The following is a 9,807-nucleotide window of genomic DNA, read 5'->3' as shown; positions in this document are numbered from 1 at the left end:
CATGGCCCCGCCGCGCGCCGCGCTGCTGCTGCCGGCCCTGGCCGCCCTGCTGGCCGTCCCCATGGCCGCCCGCGCCCCGCCTCGCAGCGTCGGTAGGCTCGGGTCGGGTCGGGTCGGGTCGGGGGGAGCCGGGCGGGGAGCCCGGAGCCCGGCGGGGCTGCGGCACCGTGCCTCGGGTGCGCCGCCAACCGCCGCCCCTCTCTGCCCGCAGCCGTGGTGGGCGCCGGGCTGGGCGGCTCGGCCGTCGCCTACTTCTTGCAGCAGCACTTCGGGCCGCAGGTGCAGCTGGACGTGTACGAGCAGGGCGGCGTGGGCGGCCGGCTGGCCACAGTCACCGTCAACAAGCAGCAGTACGAGAGCCGGGCCGCGTCCATCCACGCGCTCAGCCTGCACGTGCAGGACTTCGTCAAGACGCTGGGTGAGTGCCGTGTGATCGGCGGGACGCGGCGGTACCTCGGCACGATGGGCGCCAGGTGTCCCAGCGCCCCAAGCCCGCCGTGACCGCACCGTGGGGCTCCGGGCGGACCTCAGAACGCCGCCGCTTCGTCCCGTCCGGAGGCGGCGCCGCCCCGTGGGATGCCCGAGCGCGTGGGCTCTCACGCTGCCCGGTGCCCACGCGGGAGCTCGCTCACCCCGTTACCCGCACCCCACCACCCGCCCGGTGGGCCCCTCTGCTCCCCGCAGGGCTCAGGCAGCGCCGCGAGGTGCCGGGGAAGAGCGCCGTGTTCAGCGGGGAGCACTTTGTGCTGGAGGAGACCGACTGGTACCTGCTGAACCTCTTCCGGCTCTGGTGGCACTACGGGATCAGCTTCCTGCGCCTGCAGATGTGGGTGGAGGAGGTGATGGAGAAGTTCATGAGGTAGGGCCGTGGCTGGGTGGGGAGAGGGATTCTCCCCGGCGCCGGGGCCTCACCCCGTGCTGCCATCCCCCCCACAGGATCTACAAGTACCAGGCGCACGGCTACGCCTTCTCCAGCCTGGAGGAGCTGCTGCGCTCACTGGGGGGTGAGGCCTTCGTCAACATGACGCAGCGCTCGGTGGCCGAGGCTCTGCTGGAGGTGGGCGTCACGCAGCGCTTCGTGGATGACGTCATTGCAGCCGTGCTGCGCTCCAGCTATGGCCAGTCGGTGCTGGTGCCCGCCTTCGCGGGTGAGGATCCGTTGCCCTCTTGTGAGCGTCCTTGCCGGGGTTCCTCCCCGAGCGGGGCCTTGAGCGCCTTCCCCTTCCTCTCCCCAGGAGCCATGTCCCTGGCGGGGGCCCAGGGCAGCACGTGGGCGGTGGAAGGAGGCAACAAATTGGTGTGCTCGGGCCTGCTGAAGCTGACCAAAGCCAACGTCATCCACGGCAGGGTGACGGGTGTCTCTCTGCACAGCTTGGGTGAGCCCAACTGCGGGTTTTGCTCTGGCCCTGTGCACCCATGGGTGCTGCTGGCGTTGGGGTTGTGGGTCTGCACCTGGAGAGGGAGGGCTTGCTGGGGATGGGTTGATGGTTGGACCTGATGATCTTAGCTCTTTTCCAACCATAATGGTTTTGTGATTCTGTGAGGCGGGTGGTGGTGGCTGTGGGGATACTGGGGGCTCTGGGAGGCTCTTAGTCTTTCTGAGAGGCTGTTTGTCTGTCTGAGAGGCTTGGCCCTGCCCTGCAGACCTTCGTGTCCCTTAGGTCCCTTCTTTGGGCCAGGTTCCCACTGGCACTATCCATGCTCCAGCACAGCAGAAGGTCGGACAGCTGTGCTTTGTGAAGGGCAGCTTTGACCCTCTCCTCCTTTTCTCACCCTCATGAACTTCTCTAGAAGCTTTCTCTCGCAGGCTCCATAAAATGCTTTCTGTTGCCCTAAAGCATTAGCAACTCATCCAGAGCCACCAGATTCTATGGTCCAGCACTGGAAAACCAGGGGCTGGAGGCAGTGCTAAAAAAAATCGGGGACCATACAGCTTGGGGCCAGTGCTATAGCCACTATCTGCTATCTCTCTTCAGAGGGGAGAGCCCTGTACCAGGTGCACTACACGAGCAGCGAAGGCCAGGGCTCGGCATTCTACGACATGGTGGTGGTGAGCACTGCCCTACACCCCAGCAGGAGCAACTTCAGCTTCCAGAACTTTGAGCCGCCCATTGACAACTTCCCTGGCACCTTCCAGCCCTCCGTCACCTCCGTGGTGCACGGCTACCTCAACTCCTCCTACTTTGGCTTCCCTGACCCCAAGCTCTTCCCCTTCGCCAGCATCCTCACCACCGACACTCCCACCCTCTTCTTCAACGCCATGGACAACATCTGTCCTGTCAACGTCTCAGCAGCGTTCCGTCGCAAGCAGCCCCAGGAGGCGGCGGTGTGGAGGGTCCTTTCTGAGCAGCCGCTGGACAAGCAGCAGCTGAAGACCCTCTTCAGGTCCTACTACTCGGTGCAGGTGACGGAGTGGCAGTCACACCCCCGCTACGACTCGGCCAAGTCGCTGCCGCCCATCGTGCTCCATGAAAACCTCTTCTACCTCAGCGGCGTGGAGTGGGTGGCCAGCTCCATGGAGATGATTGCCGTGGCGGCCAAAAATGTGGCCCTCCTAGCATACAACCGCTGGTACCAGGACCTGGAGAAGATAGACCAGAAGGACTTGATGCACAAGGTGAAGACTGAGCTGTGACGCATTGGGTGGTGGTGGGCCCGGAGCTGCAGTCTGCAGTGGGCAGGGGTGTATTTATTGCCTTGGGATCACCATGGGGCTTGGGGCAGGGGGCGAGGGACAGGCTGTGTCCAGATGACTTGAACATGTTTTTCCTTCAGGAATACAGCCCCTGTTGCTTGTCTGTGCCATGCGCTGGAGATTTCTCCCTTTTCCTCCTTGGGTGGCACTGGGATGCGCTGTGATGAAGGGTCATCTTGCTTTGGAAGGGACCACGTAGGGCTTCAAAGCCAAGGCCATGCAGGTAGCAGGACCCTGCTCCTGCTGCTCCTCGCTGCTGGGCAGAGCCTCTCCAGCCCAGGCAGCACCACGGGCTGAGGCATGGAGCAGGTCAGACGGGGGCCAGCAATGCACTTTATTATTTAGGGCCTCAAAAGCTGCCTCAGCTTCCCCCAGAAATCAACTGCTCCCCACCCCCTGCCTCTACGCCAGGCCCTGGGCTGCAGTTTGCACGTGGGGCTGGGGGTGGTGGGTGAGGACCTTCCCCCTCCATTCTCCTTGGCCTTTCACTGGGGGTTCAAAAGCTCTTGGCGAGGCCAGAGGCAGGATGATGTGCTGGGCTGCTTGCAGGGCTACCCCAGCACTGGGTGTCCCCAGCCCAGGTTGAGCCTGGTGGAATTTGCAGGGGGATTTTGGGGAGCCCTTGGGGGCACTCCTTGCCCCAGTGTTGAGCCTGGCAATGTTTGATAAGCAAGAGCAAGCTGCTTAGATGCCTGTAGATGACTTTGGGCGTTCATTATGCAGCCTCAGAAGATGCAAGTGCAGCCCACAGCGATGGTCTCCATGACCATCTGGTACTTCTTGTGACACTTCTTCCTCCCGGAGGCCTTGTGCCCCACCTCGCCTGGTGCCTGGCAGAGCAGCCTCCGGACAGGCAGCCGACTGTAGATGGGGATGCTGGCCATGGTGCGGTCCTCCTGCATGGTGAAGGGGTTGATGCAGCCAGTGCAGAGGCACCGGGCCTCGGGGATGTCTGCCGGGATCCGCGTGGCATCGTGGTTGATGCTGGAGGATAAGGAAAGCAGTGGGAGGTTAGGGGGATGGTGAGACTGGCAGGTGGGATGGGGACAGTGGGCTGGGGATGGGCAGGGCAGTACCACTGCAGGTGATATGGGGAGCACTGCATCGTGGTTGCTTTGAGATGCTGGAGCTGTGGTCACTCCTGCATCTGCTAACTTGGGATGAGTGTGTACGGCCCTGCCAGAGCTCCCCAGCCCTGAGGACCCTGCCCCGCACTTACCTGTAGGCCCAGGGGGACAGGCTCCTGCGGTTGGACCTCCAGAGACGCAGATTGACCTGGCACTTGGTGTCGCCTGGCTCGGAGCCATTCCTCAGCTGGTGCACCATGTCCTGGATGCTGCGCTCGTAGTCCTCCATTGGAGTGTAAGGGTCGTCCAGGGCCCTGGCCAGGGCGGGAGCGGCCATGGGGAGCCGTGAAGGGCCCCTTCTCCTCCCCTTGGCTGCTCTGCTTTCATCCTTGGCTTCTGGCACCAGAACCATGGCAAAGGTGAAGATGCAGAGGAGAAGCTGAAGAGAAAGGAGTGCAGTGCGTGGCTGCCCTAGGCTGCAGAGCTTGTGCAAAAGGATGCATCCCTGCTTAGGGGATGGACACTTCACCCAATTTCCTGGCATTGGGGTGGCACCGTGCATGCTGGGTGGTGAGCACATGGTCGGGGGAAGCCCCAGGGTATAACCCATGGTTGCAGAGCCCCTTGTCCAGGGAGCCGAGCCCAAAGGGCCCTGTGCCTGCCCTGAGCATCCCCAGGTGGCCCCATGCCCCAAGCAAGCACACACACCAAGCTCAGGGTGTACCTGGGGCTCCTTTCATTTACAAGGAGCCTTAGAGATGAGACACGCAAGAATGAGATCTTTATCCAAATCCTCCTCTCCCTCTGTGCTCTGAGGACAGAGAAAGAAAGGTGCCTTTTCCTCTCCTTCTCCCTCCGGCCTCGCAGGGCCGAGCTCCGTGTGCCGGCAGCCGGCATGCTGCCCAGTGCCGAACAAAGTTGCTTTCTGTAGTGCTGCTCTCCGTGTGGCTGCAGCCGGCCGAGGCAGCCCCACACCCTGCCCGTGGTCCCGCTGTGACACCGTCCTGCGTGCGTGCAGGGTCCAGGCAGAGAGCTGCGCTCCTGGGCTGTGCCGCGCTTCCCTCAGGCCGCTGCAGGTTCGCTCCCCGCTTTGTCCCCTCCGTGCCATGCAGTGGGGTGACGGGCCCAGCAGGGCCGGGATGAGCATCTCCAAAGCAAACGGAGCCAGGTAGCCACCCGCAAACACGCTTGTACATAATGGCATTAAAGAAGGGAAGCGAACAGGCAGCCCCGCGCCGCGGCACGCTACCTACCAGGTTGGGAGCCCGCTCCATGGCGGCGGAGGGCCGGACGGCTGCCCGCAGTGCGGCTGGCACAGCCGAGCCCCGCAGCTAAATAGGGAAAGCCCCAGCCCTGCGGCGCTTCCCCGGAGGTGTGTCTGCTGCGTCCCCAAGGTGTCAGCAGCTCAGGGCCAGGGCCAGCGTGGTCTGGGACTCGGCCACCGCCTCCTCCCCGGTGCTGGCTGCAGCAACCTTGGCTGTCCCTCCTGGAGCAGGCAACGCAGAGAGGTTCAGGGGCAGAACCTGTCTCAGAGAAAGGTCTGGGGTTCTGCTGGCAGTGACAGCATGGTGACAGCCCCCATGGCTGGGGGGCACTGCTGGAGCAGGTGCTGGCAGGAGGACGGTGGGTTGTGTGCAATGCTGGTGGCACAGTGTGCAGGTAGCCTGGAGCTTCTGTGGAGACAACTGAGGGTCCCCAGTGATGTGTGTGCCACCAGCAGCTCTGCTGTGCTCATGAACCCCCATGACTCACACCATCAGCGAGGCATTGGCACCATTGCATCCTGCACCCTGGCTATCTGTCACCAGACCCTTCCCTGCTGCTGTCTGCAGCCTGACGGCTGTGACTGGGGCTGTGCCCTGATCTGCAAGCTGTGGGTGTCCTAGGGGTGTGCTGGGGATGCTGCCCCAGTGCTGTGCTGCATCCACAGGCCGAGCCTGGGGGTGCTGCAGTGAAGGAAATTGAGGCATGGGAGGTGCTGACCCCGGGGCTGGGGACTGCAGGTGCCTATAAAGGAGGTGTAGAGAGCAGGGGGAGGGATGCAGTCCCTGTCCCTGAAGCCAGGAGGATGCTGTACCGCACGGTGGTGCTGTCCTCCACCCAACCGCAGCGCAATGCCCTTCCTCCATTCCTCCTCCCCCTCCCAAATCCCCCAGCTTCGCTCACTGCAGAGGTGCCTGGTGCTGTTCCCTGCTCCTCGGGGGGCACCTTTTAAGCTTTGAAGTCTGCTGCCCCACGTCTGGGACTGCCACTGGAGCAATGCCCTCTGCTTGCTCCACATCCCCCCATCCACAGGCTGGAAGGCCTTTGTGCTTCGTAGGGCAATGGGAAATTTCCACTTCCTTTTCCCAGTCCAGGAATTGGGCCTCAACCCAGAAAACGGGGTGAAAGCCATCCCCTCCTCCTACTGTGTCTCCCCTCCTTTTGGCTACCACAACCCAGAGCTGCCGCAGGAAACACGCTGACATCCCCAGGGGCATTCAGCAGCACAGTGCTTCAGGGCTGTGGCATCTCACAGTCAACGAGCAGTGTCACCTCTGTCGCCTGGTGGGGGCCTGGTTGCTCTGCAGCCACCTGCACCCACATTATTGCATTATTGCCTGGGACCCAACGCTGGTTGTGTGCTCCCCAGGGCAGCGCAGGGCAGAACGCAGCCCCTGGCCATGCCCAGAGGGTGCCGGGCTGCGCGGCCGCCTGCGTTGTGTCAGCGCTCGGCAATGCTGTTTACACATGAGAGAGGCTCAGAGGCATCCACGATGGGAGCCAATTACCCAGTTTTGATCTTTTTTGGTGAAAAGGAAACCAGGGCTTTTCAGACATGGCCAAATTTGATAAGCTGGGGGAGGTGGCTTTTCTCTACCAGCCTTGAGCCAGGGATGGAGCCGGGGTGCATGGCTGGGAGGGCACTGCACTGGGGTGGCTGCGAGATGTGCCCAGCCCAGAGCAGGGTGCGCAGGGTCTGCCGTGTGCCCCTGTGATGGAAGGAAGGGCTGGACACTCTCCAGGGCTCCCCTCTATGTGGACACCATAGGGGAGAGGGCTATGATTTGGGTTCTGCTGTCCATGCTTGTCTCTGTTGCCTCCCTGCTTTGTTCCTGCCTGCCTGCTGCTATGGGCACCGTGATGGAAGTTGGAGCCTGAAGACTGGGAGCCAGTGCCCAGACAAGGTGGATCTGATCTGCTAGCCAAAGGAGACCAGGGCGCGTATTTTGTAACCATCCATCATGAGATCCACTGTCCTGCCCTCAGCTGAGCCAGAGCTCAGCCATCTCCAGCCGTGTGGCTGCTCCCTGCAAAGCAGAGCTGTGACCCTCAGTCTGGGTGGGAGCCTGCCACTGCGCAGTGCCACACAGAGCACCTGTACGTGTGCCCAGATGCGGCCGGAGCCAGCAGTACTGCGACTGCAGCATCCTCCTATCTCCCATGACCAACATTTTCCACTCATCAGATATGAGCGTGCCGCAACGAGCCGGCCTGGCCGGAGCCAGGAGGAGAGCTGGAGTTGGTGGTGCTGGTGTTGGGCCCCCACGTCCCCGTGGCCCTGCAGGTAGCACCCGCCCGCGGCACGGCACTCACATCCATATTTGCACAAACGCTGTGCTGGTGTGCGAGCGGCTCCGGAGCCACCCAGACCAGAAGGGCTTATTTTAAGCTCGCTGGAAAAAAAACGTTGGTTGGTGGGAATTAAAACTCTCCATTCTCAAAAAAGGGAAAAACAAAAAGATCTGTGTTCTGCCTGCTCCTTCGGTTGCATAAACATAAAGACACATCTGGAAGGGGCAGCCAGGACATGGCCGCTTCGTGCGGGGTCAGTTGCCCTCTGCAGCCACCCATCAGTGGGACGGCACCCTGCTGGCAGCCCTGAGCAGGCAGTGCCCACGGCCCTCCCTTGTGCTGCAGAGAACAGCCAGGGCTTGGTGTCGGGACGCAGCTCCGTGTGTGCTCGGCCCTGGGGGACCCCGCATCTCCTGACAGCACATCCTGGCCCAGAGGCAGCTGCCAGCAGCGCCAGGCGGGCGGGAGGGAGTGCACATCCTGCACAGCCCCAGCAGCATCCATCAGCGTTTACAGCACGTCGCCCGTTACACGATCCAGACACACAGGTTCCTCCTGTCCTGCTTCTCTCCCGCCTTTTGTTTTCTTTTACTTTCTGCTCTTGGAGACAGAGCACCTGATGGAAAAAGGCTGTGTGTGCTCTGGTTCCTAGAAGCACGCCGCTTCCTTCCGCTCCCCGCTGCCTCTCTGCTGCCCTGGGCTGGGGGGGACAGCGGGGCCACGGCAGGGAAAAACTCTCATCCCAGCAAAGCCCTCTGGGTGTTCTGTGTCAGGCAGCAGAGGTCACTGCAGAATGGACAAAGCAGCTCTGAGGGAGAGAGGTGGCAAAGCACTGCAGTGCCCACTGTCCCTGCAAGGATGTGGGGAGCACCCAAGGCCATGTTTCCAGGACAGCAGTGCCCTTATTTTTAGGGCTTTGGTGGCTTTAGCTTGCAGGCAGACATCCAAGCTCTCGGTTTCCCAGGGCTGAAGTAAATGGAAAGTTGAGCAGTGACACTGACGTCTGCCCCAGCTCTGCAACTCCTCCCTGCAGAGCTGGGGACGGGGCCACGCACGTGCAGGGACCCGCAGCGCCAGGAGCTGTCACCACTGGGAACCCAGCAGGGATGTCCTACCCTGCTGCTGTCCCGCACTTCCAGCTGGATGCGCCGAGCTCCAGCTGCTGCTGAAGGTCACCTCCAGAGCTGCTCCAGCCTGGGCTCACCCGCTGCCCATGTCCTGCCCATGCCACCAGCACTGCAGCACTGGGCAAGGCTCCTGCAACCCCCCTGTAGTGTCAGCAAGCAGATGAGGAGGCCGTAAATTCAGCACTTGGTTCTGAGCGGGGCTGGCTGGAGAGGGAATTCTGCCATCATTCCTCTTTCTCTCGGGAGGGCCGGAGCCAGCTCAGCCCCAGGGGCTGCTCTTGTAGGGACCTGCAGCAGGACTGGGGCTGCTGGGAGCGTGCAGACCTTCGTGCACAGCTGAAGGCAGGGAGTGCAGAAAAGTGGCTTTGCCGAGGGCACAGAAACAGAACCTGCTGCAGAGAGGACTCACTGGGCAGCATCCTACTGAAGGAGTAACAAAAACAAACCCGCGCCGTGGAATCCTGCTTTGCCGTAAATGTTTTTCTTATGGAGTTGTAATAAGACAAGAGCTGTAAAGATAGTAACCTCCTAAACATTACCTTATTAAGGCTTCTTAGAAACCACAGGGCATGACCCCACTGGGTCATGGAACAAGAGAGCAGCATCCAGAGAACAAACAGAGGCTAACGTTACATTTTTCACTTCATTTAGGAAACCTGGTTTCTAATTATAGGCGTTGTTTAATGGCAGCATTTATCCGTGCTTTACTCAAAGCCAGCCCACCGACAGCAGGGGCTGAACAGGAGACAGCAGCAAGATGCTGTGCTCCCAGTGTGTGTGGTGCTCAGCATGGCCCAGCCAGACCAGTACCAGTAGCCACTGCTGACAGTGTGGGGCTGAGTCCAGTACCAGCACAGGGCGTCCTGCACAAGGGCAGGTGCTGAGCATCGCTGGGGTCAGTGTGGCTGTATGTTCCCCAGCCCCTCAACACGCACTGACCCTGCTCTTCTTGCTTAGCCTCCCAGGGACCTTCCCAAGCTCTGCCTTGCAGGGGACAGGAAGACACCAAATGCTGACATGCTGTGCAAAGCCTGGCACAAGGGCATAGAGACCTTGGTCCGAGATCTGGGGCTGCCTGCAGCCCACAGGTGATGGGGATGGGCATCCTCTCTGCAGACTCTGGGACCTCGGAGGCTGGCAACGTGTGCCTTTCCCAGGAACCGCCTGGGAATGGATGCTGAGCCAGAGCATCATCGGGGCTGGGGCCACACAGGGCACTGCTGCCAAGAGCAGAAGTGGCTGGGGCTGGTGGTGAGCCCACGGAGTGGCTGTGGGCACCGGGTGCTATCTGCAAAACTCAGGCGCTCATGGCCACGGCCGGCCCTGTGCGTGCGGGCGGCCCCGTGGCTGCCGGAACGCTGTT

The 9,807-nt window shown here is 61.6% G+C and overlaps 2 protein-coding genes across 2 annotated transcripts; one reads left to right on the top strand and one right to left on the bottom strand.

Annotated features, from left to right (window-relative positions):
* The first annotated feature begins 1 nt into the window (after nt 1).
* Nucleotides 2–2,798, top strand: PCYOX1L (prenylcysteine oxidase 1 like). The gene is made up of 6 exons (XM_048960677.1): nt 2–92; nt 212–418; nt 685–859; nt 937–1,148; nt 1,236–1,376; nt 1,977–2,798. Exons 1-6 carry the CDS (start codon nt 2–4, stop codon nt 2,633–2,635), a joined length of 1,485 nt encoding a protein of 494 aa, XP_048816634.1. The 3' UTR covers nt 2,636–2,798.
* Nucleotides 2,799–2,912: 114 nt separating this feature from the next.
* Nucleotides 2,913–7,343, bottom strand: IL17B (interleukin 17B). The gene is given in 4 exon segments (XM_048960678.1): nt 2,913–3,679; nt 3,772–3,778; nt 3,781–3,842; nt 3,915–7,343. Coding segments are annotated over 4 exon segments (786 nt in total). The 5' UTR covers nt 4,373–7,343; the 3' UTR covers nt 2,913–3,420.
* Nucleotides 7,344–9,807: the final 2,464 nt, after the last annotated feature.

This window comes from Lagopus muta, chromosome 14 (genome assembly GCF_023343835.1).
Source record: "Lagopus muta isolate bLagMut1 chromosome 14, bLagMut1 primary, whole genome shotgun sequence".
Taxonomy (NCBI): domain Eukaryota; kingdom Metazoa; phylum Chordata; class Aves; order Galliformes; family Phasianidae; genus Lagopus; species Lagopus muta.
Note: the sequence above shows the minus strand (reverse complement) of the source record. Positions and strands in the feature narration are given on the sequence as shown.

Coding starts and splice junctions, on each gene's coding strand:
- PCYOX1L (XM_048960677.1), top strand. CDS start 2: ATGGCCCCGCCGCGCGCCGCGCTGCTGCTGCCGGCCCTGGCCGCCCTG. Junction 419..684: donor GGACTTCGTCAAGACGCTGG/GTGAGTGCCGTG, acceptor TGCTCCCCGCAG/GGCTCAGGCAGCGCCGCGAG. Junction 1,377..1,976: donor TGTCTCTCTGCACAGCTTGG/GTGAGCCCAACT, acceptor ATCTCTCTTCAG/AGGGGAGAGCCCTGTACCAG.